Below are 22,701 nucleotides of genomic sequence, written 5' to 3' on the forward strand. Positions count from 1 at the left end.
AGAGCTACACATGTCCCCACATCAAATCCACAGCGGTGATAGAACTTCACATATCCCCACATCACATCCACAGTGGTGATAGAGCTTCACATACATACAGTGAGATATGGCTTTCCCAAAACCCTGTCTGATGATAAATGCACACTTAGTAGGATGCAGCAGGCTGTTATGATCCTGGTGGTAAGGAACACATGAACTGACCTGATGGGTAAACCAAAAATAAGGACAAGCTCTGGGAATGTGGGAACTTTACTGACCGCAATTCTGATCCTATCAACAAACACTATAGGCAGCCGTGTAGCGTTCCTAACTCGGCCTAGACGCCTCGTTCACAGCCTGAGAAACTAGCTACCCCTAGAGAGAAACAAAGCCTCACTTGCCTCAGAGAAATTTTCCCCAAAGTGTAAGCAGCCCCCCACAAATAATAACGGTGAGTTTAAGGGGAAAACACAAACATAGAAATGAAAATAGGTTTTAGCAAATGAGGCCCGCTAATAACTAAATAGTCAGAAGATAGCAAGGAATCTGTGCGGTCAGTATAAAATACTACAAAGGTATCCACGCAGAGAATACAAAAAGACCCCCACACCGACTCACGATGTGAGGGGCGCAACTCCGCACCCCAGTGCTTCCAGCTAGCAATCAAATAGCATATAAGCAAGCTGGACTGAACTCATAACATACTGAGAAACATTTTCAAATAGCAATGAGCAAAAATAGACTAGCATGAACTTAGCTTCTCCACGAGGAGACAGGTCACAAGGGAAGTCCCAGAGAGATCTGAACCAGTACTGAATACAACGACAGCAGGCAACAAGTAAAGGTCCAGATGGAGTTAAATAAGCAGCAGGCCTAGCAGGAAACGAGGCAGCTGGAGTCCAGCTACAGACCAGCCGTAACACTAAAAGCCACCAGAGGGAGCCCATGAACAGAACTCACAAAGTACCCTCCACAGGAGGGAGCCCGAGAACGGAATTCACAACAGTACCCCCCCCTTGAGGAGGGGTCACCGTCACCGAACCCTCACCCGAGCCCCCAGGCCGATCAGGACGAGCCAAATGAAAGGCACGAACCAAATCGGCAGCATGGACATCAGAGGCAACAACCCAGGAATTATCCTCCTGACCATAGCCCTTCCATTTAACCAAGTACTGAAGCTTCCGTCTCGAAATACGAGAATCCAAGATCTTCTCCACCACATACTCCAATTCTCCCTCGACCAACACCGGAGCTGGAGGGTCAACAGAAGGAACCACAGGCACCACATACCTCCGCAACAATGACCTATGGAACACATTATGAATGGCAAAAGATGCTGGGAGGTCCAAACGAAATGACACAGGATTGAGGATTTCTAAAATCTTATAAGGACCGATGAAACGAGGTTTGAACTTAGGAGAGGAAACCTTCATCGGAACATAACGAGATGACAACCATACCAAATCCCCCACACAAAGTCGGGGACCCACACAGCGACGGCGATTAGCAAAGCGCTGAGCCTTCTCCTGTGACAACGTCAAATTGTCCACTACGTGGTTCCAAATCTGCTGCAACCTATCCACCACAGAATCCACCCCAGGACAGTCAGAAGGTTCAACCTGACCTGAGGAAAAACGAGGATGAAAACCAGAATTACAAAAAAAAGGCGAAACTAAAGTAGCGGAACTAGCCCGATTATTGAGGGCGAACTCAGCCAATGGCAAAAAAGTCACCCAATCATCCTGATCAGCAGAAACAAAACATCTCAGATAAGTTTCCAAGGTCTGATTAGTACGTTCGGTTTGGCCATTCGTCTGAGGATGGAAGGCCGAATAAAAAGACAAATCATTGCCCATCTTAGCAAAAAAGGACCGCCAAAATCTGGACACAAACTGGGACCCCCTGTCAGACACAATGTTCTCCAGAATACCATGCAAACGGACCACATTCTGAAAAAACAGCGGAACCAAATCAGAGGAGGAGGGCAACTTAGGCAAAGGCACCAAATGGACCATTTTAGAAAAACGATCACAAACCACCCAGATGACAGACATCCTCTGAGAGACTGGAAGATCCGAAATAAAATCCATGGAAATATGCGTCCAAGGCCTCTTCGGGACAGGCAAAGGCAAAAGCAATCCACTGGCACGAGAACAGCAAGGCTTGGCCCGAGCACAAATCCCACAGGACTGCACAAAGGAACGCACATCCCGCGACAAAGAAGGCCACCAAAATGACCTAGCCACCAAATCCCTGGTACCAAAGATCCCAGGATGACCCGCTAACACTGAAGAATGAACCTCGGAAATTACTCTACTGGTCCATCTATCCGGGACAAACAGTCTCTCCGGTGGACAACGGTCAGGTCTATCGGCCTGAAACTCCTGCAGCGCCCGCCGCAAATCAGGGGAGATGGCAGACAAGATCACCCCCTCTCTGAGGATACCAGCCGGCTCAGAAACTCCCGGAGAGTCAGGCACAAAACTCATAGAAAGGGCATCAGCCTTCACATTCTTTGAGCCCGGAAGGTATGAAACCACGAAATCAAAACGGGAGAAAAACAGCGACCATCTAGCTTGTCTAGGATTTAACCGCTTGGCAGACTCGAGATAAATCAAATTCTTGTGATCCGTCAAGACCACCACGCGATGCTTGGCTCCCTCAAGCCAATGTCGCCACTCCTCGAATGCCCACTTCATTGCCAACAACTCCCGATTACCAACATCATAATTCCGCTCGGCAGGCGGAAACTTTCTAGAAAAGAAAGCACATGGTCTCATCACCGAGCCATCAGAGCTTCTCTGTGACAAGACAGCCCCTGCTCCAATCTCAGAAGCATCAACCTCGACCTGAAAGGGAAGAGAGACATCAGGCTGACGCAAGACAGGAGCCGAAGAAAACCGACGTTTCAGCTCCTGAAAGGCCTCAACGGCCACAGAAGACCAATTAGTCACATCAGCACCCTTTCTAGTCAAATCCGTCAAAGGCTTAACCACACTAGAAAAATTAGTGATGAAGCGACGGTAAAAAATAGCAAAGCCCAAGAACTTCTGAAGGCTCTTCACCGATGTAGGTTGAGTCCAGTCATAGATGGCCTGGACTTTAACTGGATCCATCTCGATAGTAGAAGGGGAAAAAATAAAGCCCAAAAAGGAAACCTTCTGGACTCCAAAGAGACATTTAGAGCCCTTCACAAACAAGGCATTGGCACGCAGGACCTGAAACACCATCCTGACCTGCTTCACATGAGACTCCCAATCATCAGAAAAGACCAAAATATCATCCAGGTACACAATCATGAATCTATCCAGATACTCTCGGAAGATGTCGTGCATGAAGGACTGAAACACGGAAGGGGCATTAGCGAATTTTTACCGTCGCTTCATCACTAATTTTTTCACTAAGGGGTAACGTTTCTCCTTATGGAGAGTGACATACCAGCTCTGGCTTGTCAAGGTAAGGAGGCTTATTCACCGTGCAATGCTCCTCTGGGAAATATAAGCTGATTACTGCCACACCTATGCTCAATCAAGAAATCACTTAAATAGGACCTGCCTGACAAGGTAAAGTAGGCTAAAATATCCTCAAACGCTATACATCATGCGTAATCCAAAGAAGTTCTGGAACAAATGAGAAACAAAGTAATTGAGATCTATCAGTCTGGAAAAGGTTATAAAGCCATGGTTAAAGCTTTGAGACTTCAGCGAACCACAGTGAGAGCCATTATCCACAAATGGCAAAAACACTCCCAGGAGTGGCTGGCTAATCAAAGTTACCCCAAGAGCGCAGCGACGACTCCTGCAAGAGATCACAAAAGACCCCACAACAACATCTAAAGAACTGCAGGCCTCACTTGACTCAGTTAAGGTCAGTGTTCATGACTCCACCATAAGAAAGAGACTGGACAAAAATGGTCTGCATGGCAGAGTTCCAAGACAGAAACCACTGCTGAGGAATAAGAACATAAAGGCTCTTCTCAGTTTCAACCAAAAACACAATACCCTAAAACATATCTTTAATGAATAATTTTAAAATCTAAATAGATAATTAAATACACAATAATTACCAACATCAAAGTCCAGGCGGGGTAGAAATTTTTTTTTCTACCCCCGTCTGGACTTTGATGTTGGTAATTATTGTGTATTTAATTATCTATTTAGATTTTAAAATTATTCATTAAAGATATGTTTTAGGGTATTGTGTTTTTGGTGGTTAGATTAAATAATCCCTACAATTATTTGCTCTGGTAGTTTCTTCTCAGTTTCACTAGAAAACATCTTGATAATCCCCAAGACTTTTGGGAGAATACTTTGTGGACTGACGAGACAAAAGTTGAACTTTTTGGAAGGTGTATGTCCCATTACTTCTGGCATAGAACTAACACAGCATTTCAGAAAAGGAACATCATACCAACTGTAAAATACGGTGGTGGTAGTGTGATGATCTGGGTCTGTTTTGCTGCTTCAGGGCCTGGAAGATTTGGGGTAGTAAATGGAACCATCAATTCTGCTGTCTATTTAAAAATCCTGAAGGAGAGTGTCTGACCATCTGTTCGTGACCTCAAGCTGAATTGCACTTGGGTTATACAGCAGGACTATGATCCACAACACACCAGGAAGACCATCTCTGAATGGCTAAAGAAAAACAAAATTAAGACTTTGGGGTGGCCTAGTCAAAGTCCTGACCTTAATCCGATTGAGATGCTGTGACATGACCTTAAAAAGGCGGTTCATGCTTGGAAACCCTCCATTGTGGCTGAATTACAACAATTCTGCAAAGTTGAGTGGGCCAAAATTCCTCTGGAGCATTGTAAAAGACTCATTGGCTGTTATCCCAAACGCTTAATTGCAGTTGTTGATGCTAAGGGTGGCGCGACCAGTTATTAGGTTTAGGGGGCAATCACTTTTCCAACACAGGGTCCTGTAGGTTTGGATTTTTTTTTTCCTTAATAATAAAGACCTTAATTTAAAAACTGCATTTTGTGTTTACTTGTGTTATCTTTGTCTAACATTTAAATTTGTTTGGTGATCTGAAACATTTAAGTGTGACAAACATGCAAAAGGATAGGGAATCACTTTTTCACACAATTGTAAATATGTTCTTATAATCGAATTCCAATTTGAGTTTTGCACTGTGCCTCAAAAGTAGTTCCCGATTACATGTAGGGTTTTGGTGCACTCAGGAGAAATTGCACAGCAAACTGAGGTCCACTTTTTCCTATTATCCCTTATAAAAATAAAAATAATTGGGGCTAAAACATTTTAGTGGAAGAATGTAATTATTCTTTCTTCACCGCCCACTAGTATAAATTTCTGTGAGACACTTATGGTGTCAACATGTTCACTGCAACCCTAGATGAATTCATTTGAGAGGTGTAGTTTGTAAAATGAGTTCACATATCTGGGGTTTCTGCTGTTCTGGCACCTCAGGGGCTCTGCCAATGTGACATGGCACCCTCAAGCCCTTCCAGCAAAGTCTGAACTCCAATATGCCGTTTTTTCCTTTCTGAGCTTTGCACTGTGCCTCAAAAGTAGTTTTCACCCACACATGGGGTATTGGCACACTCAGGAGGCAGTTTCTGCGTACTCAGGAGATATTGTGCAACAATTTTTGGGGTCCATTTTCTCCTGCTAACCTTGTTAAAATAAATAATTTGGGGCTAAAACACGTCTCTAAATAATTTGGGGTTAAAACACCGCTCTAAATAATTTGGGGCTAAAACACGGCTCTACATTATAAACTTATGTGAAGCACCTGTTCTAGTTTCCAAAATGGGGTCACTTGTTGGGAGTTTCCACTGTTTAGGCACATCAGGAGCTCTCCAAACGCGACATCCACTCTCGATTCCAGCCAATTTTACGTTCAAAATCTCAAATGGTGCTCCTTTCCTTCTGAGCCCTGCCGTGCGCCCAAACAGTGGTCTTCTTCCACACATGGGGTATTGGCATACTCAGGAGAAATTGCACAACAAATATTGGGGTTCATTTCCTACTGATACTCTTGTGAAAATACAAAAATTGGGTCCTAAGTAAAATTTTTGTGAAAAGTTAAATGCTCATTTTTTCCTTCCACATTGCTTCAGTTTCTGTGAAGCACGTGAAGGATCTTCAATGTGATGTTGAACATGTGAGGGTTGCAGTTTTTAGAATGGTGTCACTTTTGTTTTTTTTCTGTCATATAGACCACTCAAAGTCACTTCAAATGTGATGTGGTCCTTAAAAACAAATGTTTTTTTTTTTAAATTTTGTTGGAAAAATGAGAAATTGCTGGTCAACAAAAAAAATATTTAAAAATGTTGTGCCTGATGTAAAGTAGACATGTGGTAAATGATATTTATTAACTATTTTGTGTAACCTGACTCTGATTTAAGGGCACAAAAATTAAATGTTTGAAAATTGTGAAATCTTACAATTTTTGCCCAAATTTACAATTTTTTTCACAAGTAAACGCAACTCATATCGAAGAACTTTTATCACTATCATGGAAGTACAATATGTCTCAGAATCAGTTGGGTCCGTTGAAGCGTTCCAGAGTAATTACCATATAAAGTGACACTGGTCAGTTTTCCAAATGTAGGCCTGGTTATTAACCTACAAAATGGCTCGGTCCTTAAGGGGTTAAAGACATACTTGATGGAAAATGTCAACAGTTTTAGCAATATGCTGACTTTTAACCCCTTAATGACTGCCGATATGCCATTTAACGGCCAGAGTTAAGGGGCCTTATTCAGCGCCGCATTTTAATGGCGCTGAGAAATGACGGTATAGCTTCCCCAGCGTTGGAAAATCTCCAGGCTCTCCGCTACCGGGAGTAGCTTGAGAACCTGGAGAACATGATCAGGGCCGTTTTTTTTATGGTCCATTGTCACGTGATTGCCATTACTCAGTCCCTCAAGCCCCCACGATTCCGTCGCCATCCCCCAGGCCTTCTGCTCCGTCCCATCCCTCCGTGTCATCTTCCTGGTGAAAAAAAATGGAGAGCGCATGCGCAGTGTGTCTGCCGAGATCTGCCAGCCGGTACCCGGCAACAAAAGAGAATTTTTCCTGTGTCTTCCTTTTGATCGCTGTGATAGACCCTATCACAGTAATCAAAATAAAAAAAATAGTGACTCAAATCCCCCTTTGTAACCCCCTTAGTTAGAAAAAAACATTACGAAATAAAAAAAATATTTTTTTTCCATTCTGTGTGGTTGGGGTTGGAGTTAGAATTGGGGTTTTTTCAAAAGTAAAAAAAAAATACTCGAGTCTGTCACTTGAGCACCCCCGATACTCTGTGTATACCCAAGCAACTGATGCAAACTAGAGTAGCAAGCACTTGTGCTAAACACTAATGACGACATAATCAATATGACAACCTAATATTATCAAATTCTGTGTCGTACCTGTGGGTGCAAAATGCTCACTATACCCCTGTATAAAATCTTTGAGGGGACTAGTTTCCAAAATGGGGTCATTTGTGGGGGTTACTCTCAAATCCAGACAATTTTGCGTTCAAAAATTCAAACGGTGCTCCTTCCCTTCCAAGCCCTGCCATGCGCCCAAACAGTAGATTTCCCCCACATATAGGGTATCGACATACTCGGGAGAAATTGCACAACAAATTTAGTGGTCCATTTTCTCCTGTTATCCTTGGGGAAAAAAAAAAGTTTGGGTCTAAAGTAAATTTTATGTGAAAAAAAATAAATGTTTATTTTTTTCCTTCCACATTGCTTCAGTTCTCGTGAAGCAATTGAAGGGTTAATAAACTTCTTGAATGTTGTTTTGTGCACCCTGACTGGTGCTTTTGTAGAATGGTGTTTTCTGTCATATGGACCCCTCAAAGTCACTTCAAATGTGAGGTGGTCCCTAAAAAAACAGTTTTGTAAATTTTGTTGGAAAAATGAGAAATCGCTGGTCAACTTTTAACCCTTCTAACTTCTTAACAAGAAAAAAAATTATGTTTCCAAAATTGGGCTGATGTAGAGTAGACATGCGGGAAATGTTATTTATGAACTATTTTGTGTGATATACAGTGGGGCAAAAAAGTATTTAGTCAGTCAGCAATAGTGCAAGTTCCACCACTTAAAAAGATGAGAGGCGTCTGTAATTTACATCATAGGTAGACCTCAACTATGGGAGACAAACTGAGAAAAAAAAATCCAGAAAATCACATTGTCTGTTTTTTTATCATTTTATTTGCATATTATGGTGGAAAATAAGTATTTGGTCAGAAACAAACAATCAAGATTTCTGGCTCTCACAGACTTGTAACTTCTTCTTTAAGAGTCTCCTCTTTCCTCCACTCATTACCTGTAGTAATGGCACCTGTTTAAACTTGTTATCAGTATAAAAGACACCTGTGCACACCCTCAAACAGTCTGACTCCAAACTCCACTATGGTGAAGACCAAAGAGCTGTCAAAGGACACCAGAAACAAAATTGTAGCCCTGCACCAGGCTGGGAAGACTGAATCTGCAATAGCCAACCAGCTTGGAGTGAAGAAATCAACAGTGGGAGCAATAATTAGAAAATGGAAGACATTCAAGACCACTGATAATCTCCCTCGATCTGGGGCTCCACGCAAAATCCCACCCCGTGGGGTCAGAATGATCACAAGAATGGTGAGCAAAAATCCCAGAACCACGCGGGGGGACCTAGTGAATGAACTGCAGAGAGCTGGGACCAATGTAACAAGGCCTACCATAAGTAACACACTATGCCACCATGGACTCAGATCCTGCAGTGCCAGACGTGTCCCACTGCTTAAGCCAGTACATGTCCGGGCCCGTCTGAAGTTTGCTAGAGAGCATTTGGATGATCCAGAGGAGTTTTGGGAGAATGTCCTATGGTCTGATGAAACCAAACTGGAACTGTTTGGTAGAAACACAACTTGTCGTGTTTGGAGGAAAAAGAATACTGAGTTGCATCCATCAAACACCATAACTACTGTAAAGCATGGTGGTGGAAACATCATGCTTTGGGGCTGTTTCTCTGCAAAGGGGCCAGGTCGACTGATCCGGGTACATGAAAGAATGAATGGGGCCATGTATCGTGAGATTTTGAGTGCAAACCTCCTTCCATCAGCAAGGGCATTGAAGATGAAACGTGGCTGGGTCTTTCAACATGACAATGATCCAAAGCACACCGCCAGGGCAACGAAGGAGTGGCTTCGTAAGAAGCATTTCAAGGTCCTGGAGTGGCCTAGCCAGTCTCCAGATCTCAACCCTATAGAAAACCTTTGGAGGGAGTTGAAAGTCCGTGTATCCAAGCGAAAAGCCCAAAACATCACTGCTCTAGAGGAGATCTGCATGGAGGAATGGGCCAACATACCAACAACAGTGTGTGGCAACCTTGTGAAGACTTACAAAAAACGTTTGACCTCTGTCATTGCCAACAAAGGGTATATTACAAAGTATTGAGATGAAATTTTGTTTCTGACCAAATACTTATTTTCCACCATAATATGCAAATAAAATGATAAAAAAACAGACAATGTGATTTTCTGGATTTTTTTTTCTCAGTTTGTCTCCCATAGTTGAGGTCTACCTATGATGTAAATTACAGACGCCTCTCATCTTTTTAAGTGGTGGAACTTGCACTATTGCTGACTGACTAAATACTTTTTTGCCCCACTGTAACTCTTTGATTTAAAGGCGCAAAAATTAAAAGTTTAAAAAAATTGCAAATTTTTTTTCAAAATTTCCATTTTTTTCATAAATAAATGGATGTCATATCAACGAAATGTTACCACTATCATGACGTACAATATGTGAACAAAAAACATTCTCAGAATCGATGGGATACGTTGAAGCGTTCCAGAATTATTACCACATAATGTGACAGCGGTCAGAATTGTAAAATTTGGCCCGGTCACTAAGGTAAAAAATGTACCTTCTTGAGAATTTTTCTTTTATTTCTTTTCTTCAGAAGTTCTTCTGGATCCATGTAGGACTTGGTGTCCATCATCCACCTGCCAAGCAGTATGTAAACTAAAGGAGAAAGGTCCCCAGAATGCACAGCTGGTCCAGTGCACATCGTGTGACATAGAGTTCTGCTCCTCATGCAAGTCCAACTGGCACCCAGGACAAGGCTGTCAGGAAAATATGCCCATTACCTTTCTCCCAGGAGAGTCAAGGTACAGACTATGCGTGATGTCAGCACAAGGATGAAAAGTGTTAACTGGAACAATCTGTGAAAATTTTAATCGGGCACAATCCTGTATTAGACCCCTTAGAAAATCCCACCCACTCCTTTTAGTACACCTGAGCTTATTACCTTTCCTGCGCTCCCTCGCAGCATCTCTTTCCAGCTTCCAGCAGCTCCTGTGGACGTGCGATCATGTGTCATATCAATTCCAGTCCAAGCCTATGGGAGTGGAGAGGTGAATATTCATTATCTTTATGAGCAGTGACATGTGATCGCCCATCCACAGGAGCTGCTGGAACGAGATGCTGCGAGGACTCGCGGGTAAGGTAAGTAGGATGTTTTTTTTTTTTTTTTTTATGCTTTTCTCATGCGGGCCATGCATATAAGGATGGGAATAAGGAGCCATGCATACAAGGATGGGGATAAGGAGCCATGCAGACAAGGATGGGGATAAGGAGCCATGCAGACAAGGATGGGAATAAGGAGCCATGTAGACAAGGATGGGAATAAGGAGCCATGCAGACAAGGATGGGGATAAGGAGCCATGCAGACAAGGATGGGGATAAGGAGCCATGCAGGCAAGGATGGGAATAAGGAGCCATGCAGACAAGGATGGGGATAAGGAGCCATGTAGACAAGGATGGGAATAAGGAGCCATGCAGACAAGGATGGGGATAAGGAGCCATGTAGGCAAGGATGGGAATAAGGAGCCATGCAGACAAGGATGGGGATAAGGAGCCATGTAGGCAAGGATGGGAATAATAAGGAGCCATGCAGACAAGGATGGGTATAAGGAGCCATGCAGACAAGGATGGGGATAAGGAGCCATGCAGACAAGGATGGGGATAAGGAGCCATGCATATAAGGATGGGGATAAGGAGCCATGCATATAATGATGGGAGTAAGGAGCCATGCAGACAAGGATGGGAATAAGGAGCCATGCAGACAAGGATGGGGATAGTGAGCCATGCATACAATTATGGGAATAAGGATCCATGCATACAAGGATAGGGATAAGGAGCCATGCAGACAAGGATGGGAATAAGGAGCCATGCAGACAAGGATGGGGATAAGGAGCCATGCAGACCAGGATGGGAATAAGGATCCATGCATACAAGGATGGGAATAAGGAGCCATGCAGACAAGGATGGAGATAAGGAGCCATGCAGACAAGGATGGGAATAAGGAGCCATGTAGACAAGGATGGGAATAAGGATCCATGCATTCAAGGATTGAGATAAGCAGCCATGCAGACAAGGATGGGAATAAGGAGCCATGCAGACAAGGATAGAGATAAGGAGCCATGCAGACAAGGATGGGAATAAGGAGCCATGCAGACAAGGATGGGAATAAGGAGCCATGTAGACAAGGATGGGAATAAGGAGCCATGCAGACAAGGATGGGGATAAGGAGCCATGTAGGCAAGGATGGGAATAATAAGGAGCTATGCAGACAAGGATGGGAATAAGGAGCCATGCAGACAAGGATGGGGATAAGGAGCCATGCAGACAAGGATGGGGATAAGGAGCCATGCATATAATGATGGGAGTAAGGAGCCATGCAGACAAGGATGGGAATAAGGAGCCATGCAGACAAGGATGGGGATAGTGAGCCATGCATACAATTATGGGAATAAGGATCCATGCATACAAGGATAGGGATAAGGAGCCATGCAGACAAGGATGGGAATAAGGAGCCATGCAGACAAGGATGGGGATAAGGAGCCATGTAGACAAGGATGGGAATAAGGAGCCATGCAGACAAGGATGGGGATAAGGAGCCATGTAGGCAAGGATGGGAATAAGGAGCCATGCAGACAAGGATGGGGATAAGGAGCCATGTAGGCAAGGATGGGAATAATAAGGAGCCATGCAGACAAGGATGGGAATAAGGAGCCATGCAGACAAGGATGGGGATAAGGAGCCATGCAGACAAGGATGGGGATAAGGAGCCATGCATATAATGATGGGAGTAAGGAGCCATGCAGACAAGGATGGGAATAAGGAGCCATGCAGACAAGGATGGGGATAGTGAGCCATGCATACAATTATGGGAAAAAGGATCCATGCATACAAGGATAGGGATAAGGAGTCATGCAGACAAGGATGGGAATAAGGAGCCATGCAGACAAGGATGGGGATAAGGAGCCATGCAGACCAGGATGGGAATAAGGATCCATGCATACAAGGATGGGAATAAGGAGCCATGCAGACAAGGATGGAGATAAGGAGCCATGCAGACAAGGATGGGAATAAGGAGCCATGTAGACAAGGATGGGAATAAGGATCCATGCATACAAGGATGGGAATAAGGAGCCATGTAGACAAGGATGGGAATAAGGATCCATGCATTCAAGGATAGAGATAAGCAGCCATGCAGACAAGGATGGGAATAAGGAGCCATGCAGACAAGGATAGAGATAAGGAGCCATGCAGACAAGGATGGGAATAAGGAGCCATGCAGACAAGGATGGGAATAAGGAGCCATGTAGACAAGGATGGGAATAAGGATCCATGCATACAAGGATGGGAATAAGGAGCCATGCAGACAAGGATGGGAATAAGGAGCCATGTAGACAAGGATGGGAATAAGGATCCATGCATACAAGAATGGGAATAAGGAGCCATGCAGACAAGGATGGGAATAAAGAGCCATGCATACAAGGATGGGAATAAGGAGCTATGCAGACAAGGATGGGAATAAAGAGCCATGCATACAAGGATGGGAATAAGGAGCTATGCAGACAAGGATGGGAATAAGGAGCCATGTAGACAAGGATGGGAATAAGGAGCCATGAAGACAAGGATGGGGATAATGAGCCTTGCAGACAAGGATAGGGATAATGAACCATTGAGACAAGGATGGGAATAAGTAGCCATTGAGACAAGGATGGGAATAAGGAGCCATGCAGACAAGGATGGGGATAATGAGCCTTGCAGACAAGGATGGGAATAAGGAGACATGCAGACAAGGATAGGGAAAAGTAGCCATTGAGACAATAATGGGAATAAAGAGCCATGCAGACAAGGATGCGAATAAGGAGCCATTAATATAAGGATGGAGATGAGGTGCCATGCAGACAAGAATGGGGATAATGAGCCATTGAGACAAGGATGGGAATAAGGAGCCATGCAGACAAGGATGGGGATAAGGATCCATTGAGACAAGGATGGGGATAATGAGCCATGCAGACAAGGATGGGAATAAGGATCCATTGAGACAAGGATGGGGATAATGAGCCATGCAGACAAGGATGGGAATAAGGATCCATTGAGACAAGGATGGGGATAATGAGCCATGCAGACAAGGATGGGAATAAGGATCCATTGAGACAAGGATGGGAATAAGGAGCCATGCAGACAAGGATGGGAATAAGGAGCCATGCAGATAAGGATGGGGATAAGGAGCCATGCAGACAAGGATGGGGATGATGGATGATGAGCCATTGAGACAAGGATGGGGATAATGAGCCATGCAGACAAGGATGGGGATAATGAGCCATTGAGACAAGGATGGGAATAAGGAGCCATGTAGACAAGGATGGGGATAATGAGCCATTGAGACAAGGATGGGAATAAGGAGCCATGCAGAAAAGGATGGGAATAAGGAGCCATGCATACAAGGATGGGGATAAGTAGCCATTGAGACAAGGATGGGAATAAGGAGCCATGCATACAAGGATGGGAATAAGGAGCCATTAATATAAGGATGGAGATAAGGAGCCATGCATACAAGAATGGGAATAAGGAGCCATGCAGACAAGGATGGCGATAATGAGCCATGCAGACAAGGATGGGGATAAGGAGCCATGCAGACACGGATGGGGATAAGGAGCCATGCAGACAAGGATGGGAATAAGGAGCCATTGAGACAAGGATGGGGATAAGGAGCCATGCAGATAAGGATGGGGATGAGGAACCATGATCACAAGGATGGGAATAAGTAGTCATTGAGACAAGGATGGGGATGAGGAACCATGCATAGCAGAATAGGGATTAGGGGAGAATGCATACCCAGCTTACACTCGAGTCAATAAGCTTTCCCAGTTTTTCTAGGCAAAATTAGGTGCCTCGGCTTATACTCCGGTCAGCTTATACAGAAGTATATACGGTAGCTTCGACACAGATCCAGCAAAGTGGCGACCGTCAGCTGTTGTTTTTCTGAATTGTGAAAGGTCATCAAAATGTAAAAAAAAAAATCCTTATACTCACCTTGCTGCACACTTCTTTGGCCCTTCCGTTCCTCACCATCACCTACATGGTCCTTGTTGTGGCTTTTGATCACCACCACTCGCGTTAAAATCCCCGGGGTCTCATGCTGCGCCCGGTCTTCTAGCTAGGATTACGCCTGGGAGGGTTCCATAGGTGTGTGACATTATGGAGCTTGTCCTGACCCTTTGATCTTTGGTGCACGTGAATCTGAAGATGCAGTGAAGATCGGATAGATGATGGTAAGAAGTGGAGGGCCGGTGAGGTGAGCAGTAAGGTGAGTATGAGCATTTTTTTCTATATTTTACATATTGTGATGCTTATGCTCTGGGGAGAGACATTACATTTATAGAAAATAACTTCTTAGCAAATTGAATTTCCCGGGAAAACTCAAATTTTGCTTGATCCGCTCATCTCAACTTTTGGTGTATTTTTCTTGCCCTAACCAAGGCATGAAAGCCAGAGGATAAATGAAGCTATTTGTCTTGCCTATACCTACTCTGATCTTCCTGAGCCTTCTAGGATTAGAGTCGGCTTTACGAGATCTGTGTCTACCTCTGTAAGTGATCGCTCCTCTGTGTCGGTTCACAGATCTGTAATGCTGCATATTGGATTTCTCCAAATACTTTTATTACATATTATAGACTTCAAAGCAGATCCTCTGTCGAGACGGCCCCAGGGTGGTTAATTTTGAGGACAACACATAGTTTCTCGCTGTAGGGCATCTTCTTGCTACATCCTCCGATGTTGTGTTGCTGATAAGTAGGTAAGGGAAGTGATGATTCCGAATGTAAATCTGTGGAAATTGATCCATGGCACAGTTTTCATGTAAGTTTACGTTATGGATTTTTCAGTGCCGATGTCGCCCCTTTCAATGAGTTGGGTAACATTTGTGGAGAATCCGCAATAACATTGTCCAGGAGATTTTGATGGAAATCTGTGGTTGATATTAGCTCCTATGTAGACGTGCCCTTCCATTGCCGGTTTATTGGGTGAACCATTTTGGGCATATTCTTATGAGGTGTCTGATCCCGTATTTGTGTGATCCCAAGATGTTCTTATACACAAAGAAATACGGAAAAGTATACAAAATAGAAATTACAATTCAGACTATTTTTTGTCTTTTCAGCTCAGCATTAAAAATGGTAAAAGATGACATTCCGATCAAGCGGTGCCCTAAGTGTAAGGTCTACATAGAAAGAGATGAAGGCTGCGCGCAAATGATGTGTAAAAACTGCAAGCACGCTTTCTGCTGGTACTGCCTAGAGTCACTTGATGTGAGTTCAACATTTTTGTGTTTTCAAAGCAGGTTCTTCCATAGTTCCTAAATGCATAGCTTAATTTTGGGGCTTGTACAGACTTCCGAATTGTTGGTCCAAGTGCGTTCCAACGAAACATCAGATTGACCCTTGGACGAATGTTAATCTCTGGGGCAGTGCATATTCACAAAATTGCTATATGCCCGAGTTTTCTCCCATATTCTGATCACACAAACTTATGTAGGTCAACATCGGACTACACTCAGATATCATATTGAAGAGGCAATTTGCATATTAAATTTCCCAGAGGAGCATTGCACAGCGAATAAGCCTCTGTACCTTGGCATGCCAGATCCAGTATGTCACTCTCCGAAAGGAGAAACGTTACCCCTTAGACCTCAGTCCAGAGCCTCTCACCTAGTCAAATTGGTTCTCATACTTTGCACTGATGAGGGGCAATACCACAAAACACTGTGTCTGCAAACTGAGATTCCGATTTGGCTTTTATCCTAAGTCATATTTCAAGGCCTGTTAAAAGGTCGATAGTGACTTGTAGGATCGCTGCTTCCACCGGATGGCGCCATAGAGTTCAAGTCCTCTTCCTCTTTGAAGAGGCAATTTACATATTAAATTTCCCATAAGAGGATTTCAAGGCGAATAAGCGTCCGTACCGTGGCATGCCAGAGCTGGTATGTCGATCTTCGCAAGGAGAAACGTTACCCCTTAGACCTCAGTCCAGCGGCTCTTACCTAGCCAAATCAGATCTCATGTTTTGCACTGACGAGGGGCAATACCCCGAAACACTGTTTCTGCAAATTGAGATTCTGATTTATCTTTTATCCTAAGTCATGTTTCAAGGCTCGTTAAAGGGTCGATAGTGACTTGTAGAATTACTGCTTCCAACAGGTGGCGTTCAAGTCCTCTTCCTCTTTGAAGAGGCAATTTGCATATATTGTTACTCTGGTGTAGGAGCAGGGCATGCTTTTCATTTAATGGAGCCATAAATGGTCCTTCTTAACGTCCTGCAGTGCTAGATTGGTGTCACTAATATAAGTTCCCTGCCCCTACTCTCATACTTACTACTAATACTTCTGCTGTTCTCGGCGCCGCTCTGGTTGATCTTCTGCAGGTTCTGACGTGTCGGATCTCTCCAGTGTTTACTGGGCGACCCAGAGGTCACAACTCAATGTAAATCTATGAGGGCGAGTACAAGGCCAGAACCAGGCTCCCATAGACTTACACTGAGCGCTCCTCACCGTTACCTCAGATTTATGTTCAGTCAGAAGTTGTGGTCAGAAGATGGCAGCACAGAACCAGAGCGGCCCTGGGAAAAGCTGAAGACGACGGCTGATAAGTATTATACTTGGATTATTGGTACTACTTCAGCGCTGAAATAAAACTAAAACACTGGAGTGGGGCATTACACTACTATCGGCCCACTAGTGGAGAACTCTCTTTTATTGTGAATAATCTGGATACCACGAACCACCACCATATCTGTGTATAAACCAATTGGGCGCTCTCTGTGGAAAAAATTGGCGAAACATGAGCGGCACACAGATCAATGATATTTTCTGGAACTGTTCAGATTACGTTTTTTATTTTTTTTTAATATAAGGATCTAATGTCCGCATGGAAAAAATGGCCGCACTCTCTAGGCTCTCCAGTGTTTTAGGTGAGGCTCACTGATTGACGTCTGAGGCTGCACACAAAAAAAAAGTCAGGTCCCGTATCCTCCATATTCCACACGATTTTTATGGATTCATTGCCACCATTTCCATTGGTCTTGTCAATGTTATCTGATGTACATTTCTATTTCACCAGGACGATTTCCTACTTATACATTATGATAAGGGACCGTGTCGAAACAAGTTAGGTCACTCCAGGGCATCAGTCATATGGCACAGGACACAGGTAGGTGGAAACGTTATAGCTGATCCATTAAATGGCTGTTGTGACGTCTGGTAACATATTACAGGTGCTCCTGTCAGCAGGGAGCTATTGATATACTGCATTGTGCACATGGCAAGGCCTTGTGCCCGGATACAGCACTGCGCACATGTGGTCTCCTGTCGTTCCATATGACACAGCTGTGAGCGCCTTGGCCCAGATTCATCATTTCTGATTTTTTTGTAAGTCTCTTTTCTTTTTTTTTTGTCTTATATTTTCAGAATTTTTTTGCGCCAAATTCTTCAACGTGACGGTCGCCGTTCATGAAATTGGCACAAAATGAAATGTTCTTTATTTATTCTCTTTAACCTTCTTTTTGTGACTTAAAGGGCAACCAATTAAAAACTCCGCCAGAAACATTTACACCCGTCAGGTACTGGAGTGAGATGTGCCATACCAAACAATTACCAAAGACACTAAAAAGGAGCAAATAAGTCCAGAAAACTGGGTTAACAACAATGATGTTTCTGGGACTTTATGTGCTGCTAGAGCAGGGGTGGGCAATAAATTTTTCCCAAGGGGCCACAAGAAAGACCATGACTGTTGTGAAGGGCCGAACCAATAGGCTAAAATTAATTCTACTCACTAATATTATTCACATATCTATATATATAATTGTCTAAGGGTTTTTCCGTCTGTCTGTCTGTCTGTCTGTCTGTCTTTCTGTCTGTCTGTCTGTCTGTCTGTCTGTCCTGGAAATCCCGCGTCTCTGATTGGTCGAAGCCGCCAGGCCTCGACCAATCAGCGACGGGCACAGCATGGCGACGATGATGTCATAATGGAAATCCCGCGTCTCTGATTGGTCGAAGCCGCCAGGCCTCGACCAATCAGCGACGGGCACAGTATCGACGTAGATGTCATAATGGCTGCCATGGCGACGATGATGTCATAAAGGTTGCCTCGACCAATCAGCGACGGGCACAGTCTGCCGCGAATTCTGGAATCATCATTTGTCCATATACTACGGGGACATGCATATTCTAGAATACCCGATGCGTTCGAATCGGGCCACAGTCTAGTTAATTATAATTAAGTTATGTTAATATTAATTGTATCACTTAATATTGAGCAGCATTATGTTTGCTGAGACCTACCTAACAGAGCCTCCTATATACAGTATGAACCCCCACATAGCCTCTTATATACAGTATAAGCCCGCACATAGCCTTCTATATACAGTATAAGCCCGCACATAGCCTTCTATATACAGTATGAGCTCCACATAGCCTCACGTAGCCTCCTATATATAGTATCAGCCCTAACAGAGCCTCCTATATACAGTATAAACCCCCACATAGCCTCCTATATACAGTATAAGCCCGCACATAGCCTTCTATATACAGTATAAGCCCGCACATAGCCTTCTATATACAGTATAAGCCCGCACATAGCCTTCTATATACAGTATGAGCCCCACATAGCCTCCTATATACAGTATGAGCCCCACATAGCCTTCTATATACAGTATGAGCCCCACATAGCATCCTATATACAGTATAAGCCCCACATAGCCTCCTATATACAGTATGAGCACCCACATAGCCTCCTATATACAGTATAAGCCCGCACATAGCCTTCTATATACAGTATAAGCCCGCACATAGCCTCCTATATACAGTATGAGCCCGCACATAGCCTTCTATATACAGTACAAGCCCGCACATAGCCTCCTATATACAGTATGAGCCCGCACATAGCCTTCTATATACAGTATAAGCCCCACATAGCCTCCTATATACAGTATGAGCCCCACATAGCCTTCTATATACAGTATGAGCCCCACATAGCCTCCTATATACAGTATGAGCCCGCACATAGCCTTCTATATACAGTATAAGCCCCACATAGCCTCCTATATACAGTATGAGCCCCACATAGCCTTCTATATACAGTATGAGCCCCACATAGCCTCCTATATACAGTATGAACCCTCACATAGCCTTCTATATACAGTATGAGCCCCACATAGCATCCTATATACAGTATGAGCACCACATAACCTCCTGTATACATTATTAGCACCCACGTAGCCTCCTATATATAGTACCAGCCCTAACAGAGCCTCCTATATACAGTATGAGCCCCAGATAGCTTCCTATATACAGTATGAGTCCCCACATAGCCTCCTATATATAGTATCAGCCCAACAGAGCCTCCTATATACAGTATGAGCCCCAGATAGCCTCCTATATATACAGTATGAGTTCCACACATCCTCTGATATACAGCATGTGCTCCACGTAGCTTCCAATATACAGCATGAGCCCCCACATAGCCTTTTTTATACAGCGCGTGCTCCACATAGCCTCTTACTTACAGCATGTGCCTCACATAATCTGTTATTTACAGCATGTGCCGCACATAGCCTCTTATATACAGCACATTACCCTCTGTATACAGTATGAGCCCCTCATAGCCTCTCTATATACAGCATGAGCCCCACATAGCCTCCTACATACAGTATGAGCCCGCACATAGACTCCTATATGCAGTATGAGCCCCAGATAGTCTCCTATATATACAGTATGAGTTCCACATATCTTCTGATATACAGCAGGTGCTCCACGTAGCTTCCAATATACAGCGTGAGCCCCCACATAGCCTTTTTTATACAGCGTGTGCTCCACATAGCCTCTTACTTACAGCATGTGCCCCACATAATCTGTTATTTACAGCATGTGCTGCACATAGCCTCTTATATACAGTATGAGCCCCACATAGCCTCCTATATACAGTATGAACCCCACATAGCCTCCTGTATAGAGTATGAGCCCTCACATAACCTCCTATATACAGTATGAGCCCTCACATAACCTCCTATATACAGTATCAGCCCCAACAGAGCCTCCTATATACAGTATGAGCCCCAGATAGCCTCCTATATATACAGTATGAGTTCCACATATCTTCTGATATACAGCAGGTGCTCCACGTAGCTTCCAATATACAGCGTGAGCCCCCACATAGCCTTTTTTATACAGCGTGTGCTCCACATAATCTGTTATTTACAGCATGTGCTGCACATAGCCTCTTATATACAGCACATTACCCCCTGTATACAGTATGAGCCCCTCATAGCCTCTCTATATACAGCATGAGCCCCACATAGCCTCCTACATACAGTATGAGCCCGCACATAGCCTCCTATATGCAGTATGAACCCCACATAGCCTCCTATATACAGTATGAACCCCACATAGCCTCCTGTATACAGTATGAGCCCTCACATAACCTCCTATATACAGTATGAGCCCCACATAGCCTTCTATATACAGTATGAGCCCCACATAGCCTCCTATATACAGTATGAGCCCGCACATAGCCTTCTATATACAGTATAAGCCCCACATAGCCTCCTATATACAGTATGAGCCCCACATAGCCTTCTATATACAGTATGAGCCCCACATAGCCTCCTATATACAGTATGAACCCTCACATAGCCTTCTATATACAGTATGAGCCCCACATAGCATCCTATATACAGTATGAGCACCACATAACCTCCTGTATACATTATTAGCACCCACGTAGCCTCCTATATATAGTACCAGCCCTAACAGAGCCTCCTATATACAGTATGAGCCCCAGATAGCTTCCTATATACAGTATGAGTCCCCACATAGCCTCCTATATATAGTATCAGCCCAACAGAGCCTCCTATATACAGTATGAGCCCCAGATAGCCTCCTATATATACAGTATGAGTTCCACACATCCTCTGATATACAGCATGTGCTCCACGTAGCTTCCAATATACAGCATGAGCCCCCACATAGCCTTTTTTATACAGTGCGTGCTCCACATAGCCTCTTACTTACAGCATGTGCCCCACATAATCTGTTATTTACAGCATGTGCCGCACATAGCCTCTTATATACAGCACATTACCCTCTGTATACAGTATGAGCCCCTCATAGCCTCTCTATATACAGCATGAGCCCCACATAGCCTCCTACATACAGTATGAGCCCGCACATAGACTCCTATATGCAGTATGAGCCCCAGATAGTCTCCTATATATACAGTATGAGTTCCACATATCTTCTGATATACAGCAGGTGCTCCACGTAGCTTCCAATATACAGCGTGAGCCCCCACATAGCCTTTTTTATACAGCGTGTGCTCCACATAGCCTCTTACTTACAGCATGTGCCTCACATAATCTGTTATTTACAGCATGTGCCGCACATAGCCTCTTATATACAGTATGAGCCCCACATAGCCTCCTATATACAGTATGAACCCCACATAGCCTCCTGTATACAGTATGAGCCCTCACATAACCTCCTATATACAGTATGAGCCCTCACATAACCTCCTATATACAGTATCAGCCCCAACAGAGCCTCCTATATACAGTATGAGCCCCAGATAGCCTCCTATATATACAGTAGGAGTTCCACATATCTTCTGATATACAGCAGGTGCTCCACGTAGCTTCCAATACACAGCGTGAGCCCCCACATAGCCTTTTTTATACAGCGTGTGCTCCACATAGCCTCTTACTTACAGCATGTGCCCCACATAATCTGTTATTTACAGCATGTGCTGCACATAGCCTCTTATATACAGCACATTACCCCCTGTATACAGTATGAGCCCCTCATAGCCTCTCTATATACAGCATGAGCCCCACATAGCCTCCTACATACAGTATGAGCACACACATAGCCTCCTACATGGGACATTCTGCACAGTTCAAGAAGTGCCCAACTTTCAGACTATGTCAATTAGGGATTAGAAGAGGGACGTCTCTATACGATCCTTACTTGTCAGCAGTAGGAAGACAGCTGGGGTACTTCCCTGTAATCATGAGGTGTCGTGGATGCCAAAATCCAGGGTGAGGGGAGAAGTCTTAGTGCACCATAAAGGGAAGAGCACCCTTCCTCTGTTAACCACCTAGATGCCACTGTCGCTCTTGACAGCCGCATCTGTGGGGCTAAATGGCCACAATGGTGGCGCTAACACATATAACAATAGGGTGTCATCTATTGTATACACCTAGAACCCCACTGCATTTTCGCCTATCGCTGGACACTATTATTTTATTTTTCTGGTCATTAAGGGGTCAAAGCTTCGTGCTCTAGAAATATATAAAAGGTAAAACAAAAATTGGAATGACAGACCAGAATGAAAACCTTAACGTTCGATTTCTAGATGTCATGGTTGGATGTCTGT

At 44.0% G+C, this 22,701-nt stretch overlaps 1 protein-coding gene across 3 annotated transcripts in view; it reads left to right on the forward strand.

The window, feature by feature from the left end:
- Positions 1–22,701, forward strand: part of RNF144A (ring finger protein 144A) — a 103,503-nt gene that overhangs the window by 64,976 nt on the left and 15,826 nt on the right. For all 3 annotated transcript variants that reach the window (XM_077291388.1, XM_077291387.1, XM_077291389.1), the window contains exons 5-7: positions 9,885–10,092; positions 15,441–15,588; positions 17,395–17,484. In XM_077291388.1, coding sequence (XP_077147503.1) covers positions 9,885–10,092; positions 15,441–15,588; positions 17,395–17,484 — 446 coding nt within the window. The remainder of the gene's footprint in view (positions 1–9,884; positions 10,093–15,440; positions 15,589–17,394; positions 17,485–22,701) is intronic.

The sequence above is a fragment of the Ranitomeya variabilis genome, chromosome 2 (assembly GCF_051348905.1).
Source record: "Ranitomeya variabilis isolate aRanVar5 chromosome 2, aRanVar5.hap1, whole genome shotgun sequence".
NCBI classification, from domain to species: domain Eukaryota; kingdom Metazoa; phylum Chordata; class Amphibia; order Anura; family Dendrobatidae; genus Ranitomeya; species Ranitomeya variabilis.